Source organism: Stegodyphus dumicola, chromosome 3, assembly GCF_044657685.1.
Source record: "Stegodyphus dumicola isolate Sdum_Otavi_A_Nest chromosome 3, ASM4465768v1".
Taxonomy (NCBI): domain Eukaryota; kingdom Metazoa; phylum Arthropoda; class Arachnida; order Araneae; family Eresidae; genus Stegodyphus; species Stegodyphus dumicola.
The window spans coordinates 169,381,227-169,407,307 of record NC_140770.1 but is presented as its reverse complement, the minus strand read 5'-3'; the positions used below and the strand labels follow the sequence as shown (position 1 = coordinate 169,407,307).

The following is a 26,081-nucleotide window of genomic DNA, read 5'->3' as shown; positions in this document are numbered from 1 at the left end:
AAAGAAAAATAATTTTTTTATCCATGCTTGCAGTTATAGCGACATTGTTAAGAGCTTACTTACCTTTAAGATGCTCAAATTGCTGAAACAGCACCCTTTTAATTTCCGACACCCATTTGAGCTTGATTTCTGGAGTTGGTGCCTTAATAATGCATAAAATATCCAATGAGTCAAATTTATGAAAATATTCAAAAACAATTTTTATCTGCTAACTAATTTGTCTTCTTTACTTCTTACAATATGTGATACCACCTTGATACCAGAAACAAAAATTTATAAGATGTTTCAATAATTGATATTGTGTATATGAGATGATAAAAACTTATTAAAAATTATGCATCAAATGCACTTTTATTAATTAACTATAGATTACAGATAAGCATGGTTTTCAGCTTAAATAATTTAAGTGCTGGCACCAGAACTGCTGTACAGCAGGTGACAGAATTTAGGGGTGGCAAAATTTTTACAATTTAGAAAAGCACTTAGTAACAAAATTTAGGAATGGTAAGATTTTTCAAGAGGCACAACAAAAGTTGGATTAGGACCGGTAGAGGTTGCACTAGATAGCAAAATGTGCCCGTGCTACTTATAATGGTAACTTTTATATTCATTACCTGATAAATTTTTATCCAATTATAAAATGTTAATAACCGGAAAAAAATCACTAAAATATTTTCACTATAGTGACAAATGCATTACAGATCAAATAATAACATTCAAAAGGTGAACTAAAATTTATGTCAATTTTATATCATTTATCTAATTCCTTGGAAAAAATACTAAATATAAGTAGACAAAAAGTAGAAAAAAAGTGCCTCCGAGAGAAAGATGTTTAATTTCTTTCCCCTTCAAATTTGCTTTTTTATTTTAAAAAAAAACTTTAAAATTTAAAAGTTAGCATGAAAGATGAAATGGTAAATTCTTTTTGTGATTCTGAAGACAAGTAAACTATTAAAATTATAGCAAACAATAAAACAATTGATGTTGTTAGATCCACTGGGGTAAAATGTTATTGAATATTACCTCACCAAGTATAATCTCTGCTATTAAATAATGAAAAATCTGTATGCATGTTTGTTTGTCCTCACATTGCAGTAAAATGGCAGTGCTCAAAGCCACTAGATTTTGAACATTCATAATCCTCCTCCACCTAAACATGTGCATCTTGAAGCCATTGAATTCTTATATTATTTTTTATTTATTTCATATTTTGTGCAAATTTAAGGACCTTTTGATTAAAAAATCAGCATTTTAAAAGCTTTGTGTTGCCAAAGCATAAAATATTTGTTTCAAATTTACTTCAAAAACTTAGTAATATAAAAGAAATATGTGAAAATGCAAAAAGAACAACAAAATGCAATATATTTGCCTTTAAAATTTAATGACATACATTCCACAAGAGAAGAAGAGGAAGAATGATTTTGTTAGAGTCATCTACACTGTTTGTTTACATTAGCTATACTAAATCACATAATCTCTGAGTTCATCAGAATGTATTTCATTGTACCTTAGAAAAACAATGACATCTAGAGCAACCAAATTTTGAAAACATGTAGTACTCTGTCCAAACACGTGCACATCAAAGTCCAAATTTTGAATTTGTTTCTTATTCATTTCCTATTTTGTGCAAATTTAAGAAACTTCTGATTAAAAACTCACCAATATAAAAGCTTTATGTTACTACCTGCCAAACTGTAGGATATTTATGCTTCAAATTTAATTAGAAAACTCAGTGATATATAGAAGTTTGCTGCCACTTGGCAAAACATAAGATATTTGTCTTTCAAATTTAATAAAAAGTCAGCGAATTTAAAAGAAATGGCTGACCATATAGGAAAGTGGTTAGTAACTCTGAGTGCCATACTGAAAGGCTTGAGTTTGAATCCTGAAGAAGGCATGGATATAAATTGTCTTAACTAAATCGTCTTAAAAATAACAATTTCATAGAAGGCAACAATGGCCCACTTTAGGTGCCTGCATAATAAAGTGACCATAGCTTCCAGCCTTAGTAGGAGCCAATGCCTATGGAGACTTGTGCCTGCCATTTGGGTGAACAAAAAAATTAAAAGAAATATGTTGCCACTGTCCAATAAAAATATTTTTATTTCCATATGGCAGTTTGTTACCATTTGGCGAAGTGCAAGATGTTTGATGTTTCTTTCAAATTTATTATGTTCTTAATTAATAAACTAAGTGAATTAAAAGCATGAAATACAGATTAATTTCAATTATTATTAAGAGTTGGATCCATGACATTGTATTAGTTGGATTAATTAAAATCATTATATTTTTTTCTCTTTGAAACTTCTATTTTAGGCAGTTGGCAGTGCAAGAGCCTAGAATAAAAATTTTCTAAGGCAAAGTTTTATTATTCATTATATGAAGCTCACAATTTTAAACACAGAATTTACCTGCAAAATATATATTTGTTTCCTTCCATGTAGCCATAATTCAAATTTCCTTCCTTCAGCTTTGCTACCATGCATATTTTCAGTAAGTCCTATCTGTGATGTCTGAAATACAAAAATATAAGCATTTATTTGTCTCAATAGTATTACACATAATACAAAAAATATTATGATGTACATCAGGTTTCATGAAAAATTCTCATAAAATAAAAACTGAATTTCAAATGCATTTTTCTTTTATGCATTTTTGATAAAGCATAATATACTGCTATGCATTCAGTATTATAAAACTTTCAAGCAGGAAACAAAAAATATCAGCTATATTCTAGCTGGGATTTGAATCAATCTTCCAATTGCTAGATGGACATGTTATCAGTTACACCAGTATCTTCCAATTAGAATCCATAGAAGCTTTGAGGAACATGACAAGATAAACATTGTATTTCAGGGGTCCATAATAGGAATGCATGATAAAATATTATCAATAAATTAAACTGCAATAGAAAAGTCCAGAAAATTGGAGATAGAAGATACTCATATTTTCTGAAACCTTGTTTTAGTTAATGCGTGTGGGAGAACTTGTTCATAAATAATTTTTAAAGAAAAAATTATTTAAGCAACAACTTTGCTAGGAAAGGTGAATTAATTAGAGGTACTCATTTCATTCAATAGTGAGTAACTGGTATCATTGTGGTGAAACTTACTGTTTGTATAATTGGATATTACTGATCTAGTGAACTATGTTTCCATAAGTACCTAGAAGCATTGGTGACCTTTGGAATAAGCAAGCTGAGCGCTCCATGAAAAATAAAATTAAGAATATGAATTCCAAGTCCATTTATTAATTTTTCCTTTTAATTTTTATTTTGCAATCTCCTTTTCAATCCTTCCTTGTTTAATGTTGCACAAACAGTAAATATTAAGATCACTAGTGAATTTTTGGGCTCATGCTCCCTGAAGTATACAAAAACGAAGAAATATGTCAGCAACTGGCAGTCATTGCACAATCTGTGCCAGAGGGTGTACTGCTCCTAGTAACACCAACACTGTATTTATGCAGAAAATACGAAATAAATAAAATAAATATTTAAAGGTATATAAATTCAATGTTATAATTAAAAATATATTTAAAAATATTTATATTATATTGGAACTGTTTAATTATTAGCATTTAGTTTCCTACAAATAAATATTTCATTTAAGAATACACATGCATCTATGGAGGGTGCACATACTTAAAGTTAGAACTTTGGAGTCCACAAGGGGAAAAAAGGTTGGGGTCCCTTGAGTTACACCACAAGCACACATGGTTATGGTAAGTAAAAATATATTATATTCTTTTCATTTAAAAGGCAAATGGAAACAGGGATATGAGACTCAGTTGGTCAAATATAGATGGTGACAAATTATGGACATTTTAGTCAGATACCACTCTAGAGCAAGGTAGTCAGTCTCTTCAGAATTAGGAATGTGAAAATATCAGCCATGCTCCTCTTGGTCTTCAAACTGTGGATTCTAAAATTGCTAGCCGGATGTACTACCAATTACATCACAAAAAGACACTTAAGGAAGACTACAGTTCCTCAACTACAGAATTACTTTGATAATTATTCAAAATATCTGAATACGGAGATAATGCACAGTATTAAAGAAACAAAATATTTGCTATGTCTAAAATTCATACAGCCTTTCAGATATCAGCAGAAATATGCAATGGCCTCTGGCCATGTTATCGACTACAGGTTTTCTCAATATTAAAGCTACCATAATCTACAGATTATGCTTTTATGACTACAGTCAAATACATATTTTTCCAGAAATTGCTTAATTTTTACTCATAATTAATGAAGAATTCTACCATGTTTTAATCTAACTAGATTATGGGAACTGCAATTTTGGTTCTTTTCCATTAATGCAGCAGCAGCAAGTGTTCCAGTGATAGCAACATTATATTGTAAATATTAGCAAAGGTCATAGGTTTGTACATTTGATAATTATATATTTTCAACACATATGAGTAAATTATAAAACCCTCAACTGTTTCAGTTGAAAATAATGTTAACTTCAGTTACATTTTATGAAGCTCAATCTAACTTTCATTTATGTGTATTTTTTTTTTAAACTCAGAAGAAAGAAAAACCCATTTTTCCATGAAATAAAGTGTATTGCTCGGGAACAATTCAATATCACTTTACTTTCCTCTCAGAAGTAGTCATAAAAAACGATTGAGTAATTGATCGCATAAAACATGTGCCCATGCTGCATATTCCATCTGCCATTCTAGTTCTCAAGTTCAAAGGAATGGTTTCAAGCCTTCAACTCAGCCATTCTCTTTCGGCTAAAAAGTATACTGGGATGATAATAAACAAAAACTCACATATACTGAAATGGCATTGCATTTAAAAAAGAAGTAAAATACAGAATATATAAAAATCTTCAATTTGCAAAAAAGTGGATATAGCACGAGCCTGCTTTGCACAAAGAAAACTTTTATTTATAAATAAAAAATAATAAAAATAAAAAAATTAACAAAAGCAAACTTAGAAAAATTCTGAAAGCTTTCAGATTTTACATTACGTCCAAAGGAGCTTTTTTTTTTAACGTTTTGTGTGCTACCTTGATTTATTAAATATCATGCTCTTTGCACTTAAACCATAAAATTCAATTCAAGAGCAATATCCCAAAATAATTTTAAAATGAGCATATCTTTAGAATTTCCAATACATGGTCTTGCACGCTGGAGATAAAAAATTTTTTTTCCCCGCATAGTGTTGCCATTGCCCACTTTGAAATCATTGAGTTTCTTAATCAAAAACTCATAAATGCTTTACAAAACATGAAATAGTGAAATAGATAACAAAACAAATTCCAAATTTGGGCTTCCAGATTCCCATATCCAGGTGGATATGTACGTTATTCAAAATTTGATGGCTCTAGGTACCGTCATTTTATCACAGTGTGAGAAACACACATACATTTATGCAAATTCTTCATTATTTAATTTCTTTAAATATAATACAGGGCTGTAGTATTTGGTGGCAACAGTTTGAAAAGTGAATCAATGCAAAATGCCAAAATGAAATTAATAGCGTTTCTGGGCTAAGGCCCTTTGGGCTAAATACGTAAAGGATTTTCGGTTAAGTGAATTAGATGATCCTAGCAATGTTTGAATCGAAAATTTAATTAAAGATAAGACATAATAAGGAAGATAAATGAGCATCAAATCTGCAGCTAAAAACTCAGAAACCTGTTGGAAAAATGATAATTTAAACTGCATTTAATAAATTACGAAAGACATTTATAATGATGATAAAAAGAGATTATTTTACAACTTACTTCCATATAAAACATAAGTGGAATTAGATATTTAATGTAGTCAGTTCAATTAAAACAAACAGGGCTGACCTATAGTTATGGGTAGCAACTTTCATAAATTATATATTTGGCTGCAGTTATAAAAGTGGTAACCTATAAAGTATGGCAGCCAGCTTCAAAATGAATGAGTAAAATCTAGTGATAGTGTGTTGTTAAAAATCCACAAAGCTATATACAGCCATATAAGCCTGATATCCAAAAGGCAGCAAGATTTTTAGATTGATGGGTTTTTGATCTTTAACTGTATTTTAAAAATAATAGATATGTCTTTTAATGCTTTTTTTTTTAAATCAACATTGCTTTAATTTTTTCAGACAGTATGGCAAACACTGAACAAAGCTGCACCATTAAAATAAAGTTAATTTATTCACATAATCTAATAGCTAGTCTACATATTCCATTGACCCATAATGGCCATACCTTTCATTTCAATTTCATCTCTATTAATTTTCAAGATAAAATTCTCAGGCTTGTTCTGATTCAGACAAGTGAGATTATCCACAACAAAAATAACATAATCTTCTAACTTCATCCCAAGCATTAACCAATGAGATTTACTGCATCAAAACTACATATTTTTTCCAAAAGATTGCAAATTCTTTATTTCCAAGTATCAATCTGAAATACTTTTTAGGGTGGAGGAGAATATATTAGAGGAGTTCAGTATAATTATTTTACTTTTTAACTCATCTTAACCCATTAACTGCCAAAACTACAAGGAATGTTTCTTTTCTCATGAAAATATTAACAAATATTAAATTAAGAATCTATAACATAAATTTACATTGAAAATAAATAAATAAAAAAAAAAAGCTCTTACCTGTGGAAAAAGCGAGTGTTGCGTTCGCGCAACGTCAGCGGAATAAGACTACGGATGTTTAGTGAATAGGATTGTACTCGTGTGATGTTTCTTTTGAGTGGAGCGCAGGATTACTTTTTAGCTGTATAACGTTTTATAAATCTACAAATCACTTTACTTGTAATTAATTTAATATTAAAATATACATCGTATTTCTTTTACAAATACAGATTATTTCATTTGAAAGATTCAAGCATGAAAAGCTTGATTACAATCATGATGTAAAGCTACATTACATACTTTGCATCTATAAACAGTCTGGTTATGGTACTCTTTACAACAAAGTCTTTTGTTATCAACAGACTTTACGATAAAATGTCTACCATCTCCATGCAATGGTTTTTGAATGCTGAATTTACTAGGTCTTCCTGTTTTGCTGATCTATTTCTGGCTAATTCTACACTCTCAATAGGAGTTCGCAAAAGGAATAATGCATTCTTGTGTCTGAAATCTGAAAGAGATTTTATATTTCCAGTAGTAAAAAGTGGTGATATTTAGTAAATTTAGATACGGTCTCACCTCATATAATTTATCAGTATTGTCAATTTGACTATTGTCAAATGCAAATTCTGCTTCATATTCCGGTGCTGCAAACATGATATCAATTCTCATACAACAGTAACAGAAATGTCCTTATCAAAACACCAATACATTTTTTCTTGAGGTAAGGAATGATATCCTGTAAGCAATAATATTCCAATAAATCTTCTCATATAGGCTTCAGATGCAATAAATTCTGGGCATTTTTTTTCCTTTTTGCTTAGCGTATATATTTGTTTGTTCAACGAGAAGAGAGTAAATGTCTAAACCAAAAAGAAAATCGAAAATCTGTGCACTAGTTTTACCTTGTGTTTTGTCTTTTATAATTTCTCTTCTATCTCTTTTTTCATGTTCTTCCTGAGAGACATAACTAACGGTTCCTTTTTTATCCACTTCAAGATTTCCGTCTTCTGCTTTTTAAACTTTTTAGTATGACTGTAACTGCTTTTATAAGGCCGAAACATACTTCTTATGTGAATTTTAACTTCACCAGCAGTATCATTTGGTAAAATATCATTATCATTATTTGAAACATTGCCATTCCTTTCTTCTTCGTCACTAGCCTCTGCAATTTCTGGGGGGACAACAACAATATCAGTTTCATTCTGGTCATTATTAACATTATCATCATCTGTTTCTTCATCAAAAAATCTTTGAAGGGCCTCTTCTAATGTAAGATACCTCGTTCTAGGCATTTTTAAACAACCAGAACATCGAAAGGAATGAGTGAAAAAGGAGATTGACTATCCGTTTCCTGCTGACGTTGTGTCAACGCAACACCTGTTTTCCCTTCCTTCCCAACACAAATATAAACATTTGACTGATGTAATGTTCTGATAAACGGTGACCTTGACTAAAAATAGATCACTCATAAAGACGGCGATTCTTTCGTTAAATATTTTCAGCAAAAATACCTGGTCGAAAATTTTGCTTAAAGTATGAGATTAATTATTATAAACAAAATGATTGTTGAAGGCAAATATTTTTTACAGAAATAATCTTCATAATATTTCTTACACAAAATCATCTGCTGGTATAAAATATCTTAGGTAGTTATATTTATATATGCATTTATTTTGACCGTTGCGTCAACGCAACACCAGTGGCTAATGGGTTAACACAATATGACTGAAACATTTTGAAAACATTTAAACTTGCTAGAATTAAGAATTAATACTCCTTAAGTGATGCTTACTTTTAATGAATTTTTGAATGCATAACTAGGGCTCTCCTCACGTCCATATTTTTTCGTGAACAGAACCAATCCTTCATACAGAAATATATATCGCTGATGAGCTTTGAAACGTAATTCTTTAATGCGGTCCTTCTTGTTTTCTACCCACACATTAAATGGACTCTGGAGGAGAAGCTGACCATAGTCAGTCAAACATCCCTGAGAATGAAAAAAAAAAGTAAATAAAGATAAGGCTTTATGAATAAACACATCTCATGCAGTGTTAAAGAAAATATTTTGAAAGCATTCATCTATATTCTTCTATCAAATTCAGTCTCTATAAAGAAAACTTCACTTGTATCAAAGAAAAAAACCCTAAATTAAAAAATATACAATAACGTGCTTTACCTTGAACTATGAAATGATACGGTTAATACTGTTACATTTCAGTCCATGATCATCATGAAAACAGTGGGGAATTAATGAAATATATATATTTTTTAATTCTCAGGTTGTACATAGATTTAATATGAAAAGAATACAGTACTTGCATACTAATGATTCAGTTATACATCATAATTATTAATTCTAATGAAAAAGAATTTTTTTTTTTTTTTTAAATACGATTGAAAGTTTTTGTAAGCATTTGAAAAGGGCATTAGGTTTGTAACTGAAAGAATTTCAGCAAACACTATCTTCATATACTATCTCCATATGTATGTCCGCAATGGGCTGTAAAAAGTCTAATGCTGTCTCTCCATCCACAATTTAATACAAGGTAAATTGACATGACTGAAACGGATATGGAATAAGGAAATAAAAGGCAAAATGTTTTGGAGATAAAACTAATTTGTATCTCCAAAAATCCTGCATGCTAAAATGGCAATATCTTGTGTGCTATAGTGGCCATTATGAAACAGAATCATCACCTCCGTACAGGGCTGGTGGGCTACACAGGACATGTGGCTGCACTGGAAGGCAAAATCTTTATATTTTAAGATGAAACTAGGCAATAAAATTTTAAAGTAGCCAGAGTTTGAACCCACATCTAGTATAGGTAGTGTAAAACATCTAGCACTGGTCCTGCCTTCACAATTAATGACCAAAGTTGATCACCAACTAAAAAGCAAACTTACTGAACACCTCATGCACACAACTTGTTCTTTCAAGAAATTTTACACACCACATATAAACTGAAAGTGCACAATGATCATTCCTTTGAATGAGAGATACATTTCCAATTTACCAAGCACTTAAAAAAAGGGAATCAGTATTCTTTTAAGATAAACGGGATGCAATGTTAAAAACTGCAGACTGAAGAAAGGCATTTTTGTTAGAAACTGATGTTATGGTTCCCAGACACCACTTCTAACATCATCACAGTTTGCCAACTCTTGGGCAGAAGAAATCATGTTCATTAAATGGTGGAAGAAGCAATTAAAAACGTTTCAAACAGCCTAACTGAACTAGGTATAATTGTTAGTTTGGTATATTTATATTTACCATATTGGCAAAACCAAGTTTCTTTTCTGTGTGCGAGCTATGGATGCCGTTGTAATGTTGTGCACGTGTTGTTAAGTTTCAATAAAAAATGTGAAAAGATACGTTTCTTATTTTTTGACTTGCTTCTTCATATGATATCGATTTATTTAACATGGTAGCAGTTCTCGTGGTTTGTGAATATGAATGAAGAATTTATTAGTTATAATTTGTTTTAAAAGTTACCGGTACTAGTGTAAAAATGGCATGTACAAGAAGAAGTGATATTGGAGTACCGCTGTTTGATGGTTCGGACTATTTTAATTGGAAAGTGCGTATGATGAAATTTCTTCAATTTAAAAAGTGTAAAGATGCGGTTCAGCGAAAAGTCAGTGAAAACGATGATGTGGAAAAATGGGAAGAAAAGGATATCCAAGCTACAAATTACATTTATGGCGCTGTAACAAACAAGCAATTGGAATATATTCACGAGTGTGAGACTGCATTTGATATAATTACGAAATTTGATGCAATGTATTTAAAAACTTCAACATCTCTACAAATTGTTTGTCGAAATAACTTAGAATGTGTGAAACTGAAAAATTATCCTGATGTAAATATATTTTTCAATGATTTTGAGAAGTATGCGAACAAGCTGAAACATGCTGGCACCACTGTAACGGAACAAGAAAAATTTAACTATATGCTAAGAGCACTACCTTCAAATTACAGTCACATTGGTGACTTAATAGATGTATTACCAGAGAAGGACAGAACAGTGGATTACCTAAAGAGCAAAATCAAATCTAAATTACTTGAAGAGAAAAATGATTATGAAGACTGTGCACCAGCAGAAAAATCAAATGCGTTCAAAATTGAAACAAGCAAATCGGGACCACAAGGGAATGTCTGTTATAATTGTGGAAAACCTGGATACATTAAAAAGAATTGTTGGCATGTCCATCAGAGGAACTATTGTGGTAATGGCTCCACTAATTATCGTGGTCGAAGTTCTTCAAACAATCAAGGACGTAGTCGTGTTTTTAGTGGACATCGTGAACGTGGAGCATACTCTAACCATAAAATAAACAGTCATCAAGGCAATAGTTTTCACTCCACTGTTATCGAAAGTAACATGACAAGTTCCAGTGCAAATACTGTGACGAATAAAAATGAAATCAATTGGTTACTGGATAGTGGATGCACAGACCACATTATAAACAGTGATGAATATTTCAAAGAGCAAATCACATTGAAGGATCCTATTCTAGTGAAAGTCGGTGATGGAAGGATTTTGAAAGCTACAAAGGTTGGCAATATAATAGTTTCTTTTCCTGTATATAACTCTGAATCTATCATAACATTGAAGAATGTATTTTATGTAAAAGAAGTGAAAGCAAATTTATTAAGTTATTCGAAGATTACTGATAATCATAAAATAGTTTCAAAAGAAAAGTTCTCTAAAATATATGATGTCAATGGTTCATTAGTAGCAATAGCAAAGAAAGAAGAAAGATTATATAAAGTAAAGAGTTATGTTAAAAACAGTAAAATATTTGCAAATTTGACCAACAGTAAGTTAACGTTAAAAGAAAAATTGCACTGTTCATTTGGACATGTAAATTTTAAATATCTGGATATTATGTGCAAAGATCAGCTATTAGAAGGAATCCCTAAAGAAATTGATACCGAATATATGAAGTGTGCCATATGTATTGAAAGTAAAATGCACAATTTACCATTCAAGAATAATAGCAGAAAAGCAGAAGATATTCTGGAGATTATACATGCAGATGTAAATGAACCTCACAGAACAAGTGGATGTAATGGTGAGAAATACTTTGTGAGTTTTATTGATGATTATAGCAAGTTGGCAAAAATTTATTGTATCAAATCTAAGGATCAAGTCTCTGATTGCTTAATTGAATATGTAAATGAAATTCAAAATTTAACAGGGAAGACTATCAAAGAACTAAGATGTGATAATGGTAGTGAATATATGAATAGCAAGATTTACAAATTGGCAAGAGAGAAAGGTTTCAAGATAAAGTCATGCCATGAATTAAATGGTACTGCTGAGCGTTACAACAGAACTATAATGGATATGGCAAGATGTCTTTTAGCCGAAGCAAAAGTTGACAGACGTTACTGGCCTGAAGTAATTAAAGCTGCTGCTTATTTGAAAAACAGGACATTAAGAAATACTGTTGTAAAGAAGACACCATATGAAATATTTTTCAATAGGAAACCATCTGCTAGTGAATTGAAATTATATGGAAGTAGAGTGTATGTAAGAATACCAGAAGAAAGGAGAAAGTCTAAGTAGGATAAAAAGGCTGAATTTGGAATTTTACTTTGATATACAGAAGTTGGATATAGAGTTTTGATGAATAATAGAATAATAGTTGCCAGGCATGTTGACATTATTGAAGAAGACATAATGTGTGTAGGTTGTGATGATGAAGATGAGAATGATGATACAAATAAGAAAAATGAGCCTCAAGAAGTGTCATATGAATCGAGTAATGATAACTCCAAGGAGAGTGTGATAAATGAAGATGAAACAAAAATTGGAATGAGACCAAGAAGGCAAATCAAACCACCAGTTCGATTTCATGAAGAATTCGGGTACTATTGTGTTAGTGCAAATTTTTGTGATGCTACAGTTCCAGGTAACTTTGAGGAGACGACAACATGCAGTGAGGCTGGACACTGGAAAGAGGCAATGGACAGTGAAATGAACAGTCTTGTTAAAAATAACACTTGGACACTAGTGACTAAACCAGAGGATAAAGCAATTCTAGATATGAAGTGGGTATTCAAAAGAAAACCAGGTAATGTTTTTAAAGCTAGATTAGTGGTTCGAGGTTTCTAGCAAAAAGATAGTATTGAGGATACTTACTCCCCTATCATTAAGATGCAAACCTTAAAATTGTTACTTTCATATTCTTGTCAGTATAAGTTAAATATTCATCAAATGGATGTTGAGACTGCCTTTTTAAATGGTTATGTTGTGTCTGAGAATATGTTAAACAACCACAAGGCTATAATGATAATTCGAATAGAGTGTATAAATTAAAGAAAGCACTATATGGGTTGAAAGAAAGCCCTTGTGCTTGGTATGAATGTTTTAACGAGTATATTGAGAGTCTAGGATTTCGTAGAAGTAAATATATTATTGTCTTTATGTAAAATCTGAAAATGATGTATTTGTATATATACTTTTATTTGTTGATATGTTGCAGAGATACTCGGATAATTAATGATATTAAGGAACAACTACATAATAAATTTAAAATGAAGGATTTAAATAAAGTAAAAAGCTACATTGGAATTGATATTGAATATGATAATGAGAAAAGTAATATCTTAACACTGAGGCAGGAAAATTATATTGAATCTTTAGCTAAACTGTATTACATTGAAAATTCAAAGCTTTATGATACACCAATGGAGACCAATCTTAAACTAAGCCAATCTAATTTAAATCAAAATGTCAAATATAGAAATCTAATAGGAGCACTCTTGTATATTAGTCATGGTACTAGACCAGACATATCTTTCAGTGTAAATTATTTAAGTAGATTTCAAAATTGTTATGATGAGATGCATTTCAAATATGCTTTGAGAGTTTTAAAGTATTTGTACTTAACAAAACATCTAAAATTAACCTATAGTAAAAATCTTAAAACTGATATTATGAATTTGTTATGTTGATGCTGATTGGGCAGGTGATATTGTTGACAGAAAGTCAACTACTGGGTTTGTTATTGAATTATTTGGTAATCCAATTTACTGGAAATCCAAAAAGCAAAATTGTGTGACAAAATCTTCCACTTTTGCCGAATATATTGCTCTATCTGAGGCTGTGACAGAAATTAATTTCTTAAAAAATGTTGCGAATGATGTTTTTGCTGATATAACTCACCCCATTAAAATTTAGTATGAAGATAATTCAGGAGCTCTAGCTAATTATGGGAACTTCACTAAAAATTCAAAACACATAAAAGTTCAATATCATTATGTTCACAAAAATGTTCAAAATGGAGTAATTGAAATTGTAAAGATTGATTCAGATTCAAATATTACAGATATCTTTACTAAGTCTTTAGGAAAGATTAAATTTATGAAATTCAGAAAAGGTTTGAAATTGAAATAAATTTTGTATACTGTTTATTTAAGTGATGTTTATTTAAATATTTTGCTTGAAATTAAATAGATTTTGGTAATGTCCTTATGTAAACTAAATTGTGTTTAACTTTGATTTTCACATTTAAGTTAATGAAAGAAACTTTTTTTTTAAATAATTTGTGTTAAGTGTTGAATGTTATTGTTTATATCTATGCTTAATTGTAAATGGTAAAGATGAAAAGGTTGCTTATATCTATGTTTATTTGTAATTAGTAAATATAAATAAAAGGAGGCGTGTTAGTTTGGTACATTTATATTTACCATATTGGCAACACCAAGTTTCTTCTCTGTGTGCGAGCTATGGATGCCATTGTAATGTTGTGCACGTGTTGTTAAGTCTCAATAAAAAATGTGAAAAGATACGTTTCTTATTTTTCGACTTGCTTCTTCATATGATAACGATTTATTTAACAATAATGATGGATGTTTGTGAAAAGCATTCAATAAAGTTATAGCTACCAAAAACCATATTCAAGAAATAAGTGTATGTAAAAAGATGCATGCAAGAAATAAATGTTATTTTGTAACATTCTGTTTCTTTCTTAATGATAGCATTTTTCATGTTTCACATTTTGTGCTTGACAGTTCTTTTTACAGTGGTCACTATAATGTACATGTATACAATTTTGAAAAAATAAAATCGTAGCAAAAATTTGAGGTTCTTTTAAAAGGATCCTGTTATATATTGTTATTTGAAATAAGGAATGAAATAAAGGAATTAAAGTATTTTCATATAAACTGAAGACAATGATTCAAAGCTTACACAAAAAATTATAATGTTTTCAAAATTTATAGTATTAAAGCTTGCCAAATATGAAAGAATATTTCATTTGGATAAATAACAGGTGGTGGCATTTAGAAAAGAAATAAACAGTAACCACATCTCCAATAATTTAATATTGCAGCACCCTCTCCATATAGCCTAACAGTCATAGAAATTTAGAGCTTTAGAATAAAAGATTATGCTATAGTTCTCAACTGAACATTTATACAGACATTAAACAAATATTTTTGAAAAACATTAAAAAAAATATTTTAAATTTAACTAAGAATGCTTATGATCTATTTAAAAAATATACTATTTAGATACTGAAAGAATTGTTCGAACAACATTTTCTATTATGAAATAGAATGAACTGAATAGTTTATTATACAACTGAGCAGTAAAGATAGCTGAATGCTGGTAATTCATCCCAAGTTTGAACCCAGGAAAATGGCTGGCCCCATGCTTAGTTTTTGTAGTTTTCTCCATGTGTAACATGAATATCAGTTTCCCTTAGAAAGTCCTGCATGAAGGGTTCCCTATATGCCCTTTGCCATACTCCAATAACCTAATATAACCTTCATTGATATCATCTCGTTTATTAAAATAAACTGTGTGAATACCAGTAGTCTGTGCTAATAGATCTATTAGATAATAGATAATAATTGTGTCTGTGCTAATAGATCTACGGTAATGATATCAGCTAAGCCTAACTAAGAGACATCATCTACAATGAATCCTAGCTAGTTTCCCTTAAAAAGCTCTAAATGAAGACATCTCTCGCATGCTTTGCCAGAATTCAAATAACCAACACATCTAAACACTTCAGAACGTATTTTTCAATTATTTTAAAATAATGATTTATTTTTACAAACTGATCTCTCTTTTTCTCTATATATAAAGGATACAAAAAGTTAAGTCATAAAGATATAAAAAGTCAAAATGAAAACAAAATACAGTAAGAGAACTTACATGGAACCCTGTAATTGCAACCTGATGCATGCTGTCATTAACATATTTTAATACAGTGAGCATAGTATCTAGTGCTTCTTTAAGCTCTACAATGTTCTCATCACAGAACTTTAACAAATCCTAAAATAAAATAGTATATAAAGATAACATAAATAATTAGAATATAAAATGTTTATTAAGTATAATCAAGTTACTTTCTGATACTAATTAAAAATTTGTTTACTTATATCAGCACATCTATGAATTTTAGATACTAACCTGGAGTAATAATTGGTATTTGGTAATTCTTTGGACAGGTTTTAATAAATAGGCACCAAGAGGCAATTTATGACCAAGGTTTTTTTGGCATTCCTAATTTAAAAGTAAACAATAAATAAGCTTAAGACATTATTTAAATAAACACTTCATTCTTTTAGATAGTTTGAAGTACAAATAATTCCTTCTGTCATACACATGTACACATGAGAAAAATTAAACTTACATAATAATACTAACTTAAATTAATAAACTTATTAAATTATAAATGAATAAAGAACTTATTTGCCAGATTAAAACAGCTGACAATATAGATACATAGCTAAAATATTTTCCCCTTAATTACACTGGCTTCCAAAAGGGTATGATGGTAATAAGGGGGAAAAAAAGCTTTGATTAACACCAAAGTTGAACATGGACAAAGAAAATGTTTTTACAGATATGTTTATGTATACATATTTTATGTAAATGTTTATGGACCCAGAAAATGTTTATACAGCAAAGAAAACAAACATTAAGTACAAAAAGGGAAACAATAATTTTTTAAGTTATATAATGGCATCACATTTGGGTTATAAGAAAATTGATGCTCAAAGCTGAAAACAAACAAAACTTATATTAATAAGGTATGTGATCATCTGGCACATAAAATGCAAACTTTACAGTGATTAACCATGCTTTCAAAGAAGTTATCAACAAACACAGATATTAGCAATGGCCATTCTCCAATTAAGGCTATTTCAAAATGTCGGAGATTGGCTGGAGGAGGTCAGTGTGCAAAGCCAGCATGCCCAAGGCAATCCCAAAGATTTTCAATGGGATTAAGTTTGGAGGAATATGACAATCACTCCATATGAAAAAATGCCTTCACTCTTCAGCTATTTGTTAATGATGTTGGCTTCAATGAGGATGGGGATTATCACACATGCACAGAAAATCAAAACCAATTGCTGCAGCATAGAGTTTTACAATGGGCTGTAGGATTTCATCTCAGTACTACACAACTGCCACAGAACCCATCTTTAACATATGTACTTGGGTACAATATACAATTGAAATTCCAGCCCATAACCACGATATTGCCACCACTGGATGTGTGATTATGTTCTGGACTTGATTCCATGTACTTTGTTTTCACCAGACCATTATACATTCATTCTCTGATTTTAAGGCAAATATGTATTCATCCAAGAGCAAAACATTGTGCCAATCTAAGATAGTGCAACTGAGATGTTGATGTCACAACTTTAGTCTTACTCCTCTGGAGTGAGTTGTAAGTAGAACATAAGCACTTGGCACTTTTAACATGAAGCCTTCAGTGCACAGATATTATCTTATTAAGTGACACTGCAACCACGGATGTAATAGTTGTACAGGTACTTATCAATTCTGCTTAGCTATTGCAGCAATATACCAATTGAGAAGGGGTGGTATCCCTTGGTTGACTGAGCACAGGTTTCTGGACATTTGTTTGACTTGTTTGGAAACGTTTCCACATTTGAGAAATTACTGATTGATCAACAGTAAAAAAAAGAGCTACATCTTTGATAGACTGTCCTGCTTCAATTCACCTCATAGCACACTAGGGCAGCGCCGGATCTTTGATTTTTCTGATGTGGGGCAAAAGCTAAAACTGCCACCCTCACCCATCATCCTTTAAGTTTCTCTAACAAGTTTTAATTTGTATAATAAATACAGAAATAGGTAGCATTTGAAGTAAAAACCTAAGCTTCAATCCTAATCCTAACTCTAATCCTGAGTGCTTCTAACCTTCCAGTCTTCGAAACCATTTGTTTTTCCGCTCTAGGGGAAACGGGCATCTCCTAAGCTTCTCACTATTCCATGTTATTGCATACTGGTTAAATAAGGTTAGGTTAGATTGTATAAATATGGCAAAGACAGGAAGGCTATCTGCTTAGAGGAGAGGGGCTTTCGTGGAGGAACTTTTTAAAGTAAACTGGCTTTGCATAAAGAAAATATTCTGAAAAGATTATACAGAATATGGGCTATCACTGAGAGCATTCATGCTTCCTGTCTTGTTTTTCATACTTCCTAATTCATAAGTAATTTTAAGCTCTTACCTGCCTTAACACTATTAAAATATCACGGAATTAGTAACGAAAATTAAAATTTTAGTCTGTAAGCCTTTTGTTCTGCAAATAAGTACATGGAATCGTCATAATTTGATCTGCGGTTAGACTTTTCGGTTGCCAGAATCGCGAGACTTAATAAACGCTCCTGGCTCACCGATGAACGTATATATTTTTTAATATGTTTTAATTTGCTGAAACTTCAATCCGAACAGGTTGAAGTGTTCATGATTCGCCCTCAAACAGTTCATCAGATTGCTTTTTGTGCTTTGGAATTTTTTCTTTGTCAGAATAGACTCGACTGCAATTTTTTTGGCTACTGTTTTAGACTCTTGTCTCCAATATTTCATAGGATTTTTCTCTCATTTTTTATAATTCCTCAGTTTTGGTCAGTTCTTTCGTTAATTACGCAGAACACAGAAGAGGAATTCTTTTGAATTTCTATATTTACTCAAATGAATTCTGGAAAAATATTAGCTCAAATTTTCAGGTTGACAGTAAATTCAAAATTTTTCACAGTATGTACCAGATGTTCTACCTCCTGCTTTGATTCCACATCAAGAGAAATATCTTTAATTTCTTTTAAATATTTTAACATTTCCGGTAAATTCATTAGAAGTTTCACAGCCACATATTTTGCCGACTACCTTGTCTGGCTGCTTCCTTTTAAGTTTTAATTTGTACATTTTTTCATAATATACCATCGAGTAGTGCATCCGAGAAAAAGCGAAGTATTTTCAGAGTAATTCCAAACAGATTAACTGCTTCCGGGCATGAAGTAGCAGAATGCACAATGACAAGATACTAGGAGTGAGCCAAACATGGCACAAATTCCTCCAGCTTATTCATTTCTGTAATCCTAGCTTGTACTGTTTTAGAAATGCCAGCCATATTAGACCAGTTGTCGTAAGACTGACATCGACATTGTCCAATATCTAAACTATCAAGTGTCAATTAAGACACTAAGTTTCCACAATGCACTGAAGAAATACATTCTCTTATCTTTCCACCAACTTCTACGAAATCAATTAAATTTTCCTTTATCTCACACACATCACCACATGTTTTTACATATTGAATGACCTGGTTCATTTTTTTTCTGTATGAGACACATATGGAGTGCAACTGAACATTATTGGGTAGTATTTGGCTTTTTTAATATCGTTTAAAATGCTACTTCAGACTGTTTTGCCTTTAAGTTAATAACTTCATTTTGAATTATCTTTGATAAATATGATTCCTTTCCCTTTGTTTGGTGCTTTGACTGGTACTTATAGGTTGAATTATGTTTGGCAAACGGAGAGATTAAATTCAGAAAATTTTCTTCGCTAGGTCGAGCACACTTTCTGAACAGGCTACTTGGGATATCACCAGACCCAAGAAAAAAATGACAATTTGTTGAAAGATACAGTACCGCATCCATGACTATATAGAATTTCTCTCCATTTTTCTTTCTTTGTATAAATAAGTTGCTCAGTTTCGTGATTGATGCCTTAACACGATTTGCTTTGTTGTACTAGAATTTTCCAATTAATGATGCACCTCTGTGGATTCCAGATGCTTCGTGCTCAGTTATTTTCTTAAAACTTTTTTCCAATTAATGAATCCTGTAGTATGGTGTAGCGGAAGCACCGCGTTTCTGATAAATCTTGCAGAGTGTACGAAAAACTGCATTCTTGTTTTTAGAATATGTGAACCAAGATCTCCTAAGCTTTTCATTATTTACTAATGTTCTGTATTACACGTCAAATGTCTGCCATCATGTTTAATGGGACTAAGGTTTACGTTTTCTGGATGTTTACTAGCTAATAATACTGATTCACTGCTTAAGAAAGATTGTTGGTGATCTTTTATTTTTTTCTATGGCCAACCAACTGCATGGGTCCAACAAATCAAAAGTTTTTAGTTTTTTTGTCTTTCTGCTGCCTGCCCCCAACTAAATGAAGATATCTTTATATCATGTCCTCCAGCTATTCATTTGATACTGATGAAGAATGTTGTTCTTTCAAATGCTGACTTGTAGATTGTGTGGGGATGATATAGGCAGTCATGTTTGGTCATGCAAATTGCAAGAAATATTAATTCCCTCTAGAATCTCAGCATAATCGGAACTGTGGCAAGGTCTGATGGTTTACTTCTTCCATAAAGTTATTTTTTCATCTTAGCTGAAATTTGTTTTCTCTGTTTGGCCTTATCTTTGGCTTGTTTTTTATTTCCCACTCTTCTCCCCCTCGGCATGCAGATGGTTTCTTTTAATCTAAATGAAATTTACTATGAATTGCCTTAATAACAATAACTAAGAATTGACGTAATTACACTGAACAGTCCTAAATAAATGGTCGCGTCTCGCTAAATATAGTGCGGGCTATTAAAAGCAAGCATATCTAAAAAAAAAAAAAAAAAAAAAAAAAAAAAACTAGCTTTAAAATTCAAAATACGCTCCACTGGTCCGAGTCAAACTAAAGGTGAGCCTAAGTTGCCGATTGGCTGCAAAAAAATCTAAATGCCTTGCTTCATCTTGAAGACATAATGATGGTGTCTTGTATATACTCGACAAATATTAATTTAAATTATTTCATTTGTCCAGGATGGCCCAAGGTTATTTTTTTTTTGGGTTAGCTCTTAGAAAATAGTTACAATGCTTCTCCATTTCCCAGCAGACTTTGCTATGGAAACCAGGTGACTTCTTTAACAAGCTGTCGTTCCGTTTCTCATTTAAATACTCCCCAACCAGACAGGAAACGATAGAGGGACTTCAGACATTACTGATAGGGTCAGTTTGATTCTATCAGTAATGCCTGGAGTCCCTCTATTTGCGTCTTACTGATCTTATATTTATAGTTATAAATGGCTGTACTTAACTTTATTTTAACTCATGTTCCTTTAACCCTTTGCGGTGCACTATACATCAACATCGGAATTTCAACAAAAAAAGTTATATGCAGTCTATTTAGTCCCAAAGGAGTATACAGGTAAAATTTTGTAAAAATTGCATTTACCGTTTTAATTCTGTGGGTGTTCCATGAGGTGCAACACTGTGCCACCAGAGCTTTCAAAAGTGCGACTAAGCGAGCATTGCAGTGAAGCACGAAAATGAGTAGAAGCATTTGTATAAGAATGAAAAAACTCTGTATTATGGCTGTATACATGGTTTCCTGGATATACACAATATTTTTGAATATATATGGATAAATGAGATAAATATCTATATACACAAGTCCTATATACAAAAATATTTACAAATTTTCGGAAAGAGTTAGACCTCTCCACGCCATTTATGAAAAATTAATAATAATAAAAAAATAACTACGATTAATATTAACAACAAAGAAAAATAAGCCTATAATAAATACATACACAAAAAATATCTACACAATTATTGAAAATAAACGGGAATGAAACTAAAATGCGACAGCAAAAAATTCACACAGGTCTAAGTAAAGATGAGTCAAGCTACTAATAAAATTCCTGCCTAAAAACTACTCCCCAAAAATTCGAGATGCCAATATTAGGGCTTTCATAACACAAAACACACCTCACCCCTCAATATTGCTTTGTTTGAATTCATTCCCTCCTAAAACAACGGAAACAGAAAACGTAAACAACGGATGTTCTCTCCTAAGCACAGATGTTCTGATTCGTAACAGCATGAGATTGCTAAAGGCGCAGTGTTCCCGCTAATGGAACACCCGGGTTTATTCAATGATTCTGCGTATGTTTTTTAATGAATGAACTGTAATTTGCTGCATTTATTACTACGTTAGAGAGGATTTTCTTCTTTGAAGTTTAGGGTACACTATATAACTATATATTTAAAGGCAGGCTAACTCTTATTTTGCTATTCCTTGAAAGCTCCGTATGACAGCATTTTCTAGCTATAGTATTAATAGTATCTTTTCTAGAAATCTGGAGCACGGCTGAACAAATAATTTGGAGTACAGCCAGCAAAATTATGCCTAATTTTTTTTCCAAATAAAATTTTTTATATCATTAAAAAAATAGAGAAAATTACTTGAAAAAAAGTGGATTTTAATAACACATAATAAATGAAAATTCTGTGTCTCCTTGTGATATGCTGCTATCTACTGTTTAAAAAGAAAAGTTCAAAGTATATTATAAAGGCATTTTTATCTATGTACGGTGGAATTTAAAGGTTTCTGAAGCGATTCAATTTGGGTGTTCCATGTAGTGGAATACTGAGCCACAAAGGGTTAAAAAGGTCCTTAGTATTTAATTATAAATCTTCTTAAAAAAGGTTTTTAAACTTGGCCTTAAAACTGTTAACATTGTACTAAAATTAGAAAGCTGTTTTAGCAAACAACATATCAAATACGATCCAGCGCCCACAAGAGTTGCTGCCTGGGGCAAGAACCCCAGCTTGCCCCCCGCTAGATCCAGGACTGCACTAGGGCATACTACCTGCCATTTGATTTCTTTCAGCCATAGAAACATGAATATACTGCTACTTCCCATTAGCATTTAAATTAACCTCCTCTAATCCTTCAAATTGCTTTCATGTTCAACATCTGATCTGCCTAATTAGCATATGTTCGGACAGTCAATCCTGATTAGCTGCAACATAAAATATTTGCATCCATAGCGGTTTTTAGCCACTCAAATTCGACTATGCTTTCAAAAATTCCTAATTTGCATTGCATATTTAACTTTTGAAAGCTAGTGTATAATTTTCAAATGTTCTCTATACCTGTATAACCTTTAAATATACAGTACAAAGTCTGAAAACCGGATGTCCATTATGATCTAATATCCGGACCTTAAAGCCACGATTTTTTTTTTTTGGTATGCTTTACGCATGCACATTTGATTTTTCCTTCCATAATAAAACATATAGAAATCTCTCTATTTCCATATGTTATGATTATTTCCATAATCATTAATACAGATTAAACATAAAACATATGGAAATATGGAGATTTTCACTTAAAAATTCCGATTCTTAATCTCACTTAGGCACTAAATAAAATGCCTCACTATAAAAAATAATCATGTAAGCATAAATTTGTGAGATTAATAATTTGGCTCTGTAGCTGAGTATCTACTTAGCATACATCTCAGACCAAAACATTCACTTATTTTATATCCCTGACACCGACCTGGCGAGTCATTATTTATTATATTTTGCTTTCATCACCATATATTTGTCAATACATGACAGCTTCAGTAATAACTCATGCAGTGATGTCTTAACTTTTTTTATATCAGTAATTAAATAACAAGAGTATGGCAACCTTTTATGCTAACATTACGTTTGGCGATGATTATAGATTTTTAAATGCTCTAAGAAATGTTGACGAGGAAAAATTTAAAAAAATTTCTTTTCATATGCTAAAAATAGATTTTGTTAATGAAACTCATTGGACAAAAGATTACATTTATTGCTATTTTAATTAAGAAAGCTGATATGTTATTCACCATAAACCCAGAAGCAGCGGCAGAATATGTCAGCACCAGACAGCAGAATTTAGGGAAGACAACATTTTTGGAATTTGTGAAGCACCGAGCGACAAAACTAAGGGATTGAGAAGTTTTTTATGATTTAGGGAAAGCACTGGGATCTAAAGTTTAGGAACGGTGAAAATTTAGAACTTAGGAATGCGCTTTAGAATTACTCAGAACGCGTAGCAGAATTTAGGACCCGTAGAGATTGCACCAGGCGGTATTTAGTACCGGCCCTAGATAAAGCGTTAAGTATATGTGGCAGTTTATTTATTCACGATTCAGATTACCGTAATTTCCAGAAGAAAGGCCGCATCAGCGTAAATGCCGCACTCGAGAAAAATGGCAGGAAAAAAATTAAAATTACATAGAAACGCCGCAATAGATTAAATTGCACGTGACATTGTCGTGGGCCGTATAGATGCAAAAACTCAACCTAAGTCCTGATATATGACATACCAGTTAACCCGCGAGCACACGCGGCGGGTATGTCATATCCATGTGCATTTTTCTTTTTGTATATTTCTCGCCCATTCTTTCATAAAAGGACGATACTTGGTGTAGCTGAGTTCAAGGTCACATACTTAAATGGGGGAAATTCCTGAGGCGGCAAGTGCAACGGTTTTTTAGAACCAGAATTGTTCGGGCATGTCATACCCACGCGTGTACTGGCGTTTCTCAGTGAGTCACTTCGCACTTCTCGTTTTCAAGCTTTTAGTATAAGTTTTTCTTGAGTTATAAGCATGGTGCCGTATATTCCTTACGATTAAGAGATGAAAAGATTGAGAAATCTCCTTGAAACAGTTTCTTCTGATGAGGATTCATTTAGTGAAGAAGAGGAAGATGTTGATGACGAAGAATATAATTAGTAATCATGATTCATCCATATAGAGTAGTGATTCAGATACAGAAACAGAAAATGAAACTCTGGAATGTAGCAATGAGTTTTATTTTGGAAAAATGGAGTAAAATGGAACAAAAATAGATTCCGGACTAATGTTAGAATTGGAGCCAAAAATATTATAACTAAACTCCCTGGAAATACAAAGTATTCTAAAGACGTCTCAACACCTCTAGAGTCCTTGTCATTGCTTATCGAGGAAGATATGTTAAAACATGTAGTTGATAATACAAATATTTATATTGATTCAATACGAGAAAATTTCACTCGTGAACGGGATGAGTACTTTTCTCAAAGTGTTAGGGATGCAATTAATAGAAAATGTTCAAAATGAACGACAACGAGCATCTGTGGTTCCCGATTCTGGACGAACACTGACCACCGACGAACATGTTAACAATGGACCGCTTTCCATAAAACCTAAAATGACTTACAAGAGGTGTACAGAGTGCTCCAAGAAAAAAAGATAGAAAGACTAGATTTATTTGTGAAAATTGTAGCAAAAGTATATGTATGGAACATATGACCTCATTTTGTAAACAATGTTCAAAAAATTGTAAGTAAATAATTTTTCCTCTCCTTATTGTTTCCTATTGTGTCTAAAATGAAGTATTAACTTGGGTTTACATTTTAATTTCTTTTAAAAAACTGATTAATTTTTTGGCAGATTTTTAATTACAATTTTTTAATTCGGGTATGACATACCCGGCGCGTGTTATCGTGTTCATCGGATCGGTGCGTGTGCTCGCGGGTTAAGAAAAATGCATGAAATGAAACCATAACTCAAAAATAAATTAAAGGTAAGAAATAGGTTCTGTGCCGTTTAGAGACATTTTCAAAAATTTTCCGCTCCCTTCTTACTTAAAAACTATCCAACAAGTACTTGTACCCAAACTAATGTGATCTCTATTTGGCAGTATGCCAAGAAAAATCCATTCATGCTAAAGGAGAAATACGGCACAGCACCAGTCTATGCACAATGACAAGGCCATCCAAACTATGGACAATGACCATCATAGGAAATATTTTATTTTCAGTGCACCTAAACGCCGCACCCGCTGAAAATTTAAGTTTTAAACACGTAAACGCCGTGCCGTTTCTTCTGGAAATTACGGTAGTTTTAAGCATGTGCAAGAAATAAACATAGGTATAGTAAATAACTAAACTAATATAATTCAGGCTTAATTCAGTACGCAATAGGAGCAAGGCGAAATTTAGCAAAACAACTTTGCTTTCATCACCAATCTTGCGATACACAGCCAATAATGTATAACAAACGCTATTAAGCTAAACTAAAAGTATCTTTACTAATTCTAAAGCATTTCAGTTAATGTAGCAGACTGCGCTGCACCCTAATCTTCTAATTTGTTCCAGCTTATTATTTTTAGCAGACTGTTATTTATAAAATTTTATCAAAAACTAAGCTTGAAGTTTTGATTATGTCAAAAAGAGTTTTCAATTGTGGAGTTGCCAAAACGATCTACAATCCATCTCAAAATTATGCAAGGAGTATGGCATTGGAAAGTCAACTATATATGACAAAAGAAAAAAGAAAAAGGAATTTTTAAAATTTTTTTGTGAAAGCAACTTAAACAACTTACATTAAAAGAAATGTTT

General features: G+C 31.7%; 1 protein-coding gene across 4 annotated transcripts in view; it reads right to left on the bottom strand.

Moving 5' to 3' along the window:
* LOC118194573 (guanine nucleotide exchange factor DBS-like) overlaps nucleotides 1-26,081 on the bottom strand; it is a 381,336-nt gene that overhangs the window by 24,041 nt on the left and 331,214 nt on the right. For all 4 annotated transcript variants that reach the window (XM_085813601.1, XM_085813600.1, XM_085813602.1 and 1 more), the window contains 5 exons: nucleotides 16,020-16,112; nucleotides 15,762-15,881; nucleotides 8,378-8,575; nucleotides 2,412-2,513; nucleotides 64-142 (listed from right to left, as the gene is read on the bottom strand). In XM_085813601.1, coding sequence (XP_085669727.1) covers nucleotides 64-142; nucleotides 2,412-2,513; nucleotides 8,378-8,575; nucleotides 15,762-15,881; nucleotides 16,020-16,112 — 592 coding nt within the window. The remainder of the gene's footprint in view (nucleotides 1-63; nucleotides 143-2,411; nucleotides 2,514-8,377; nucleotides 8,576-15,761; nucleotides 15,882-16,019; nucleotides 16,113-26,081) is intronic.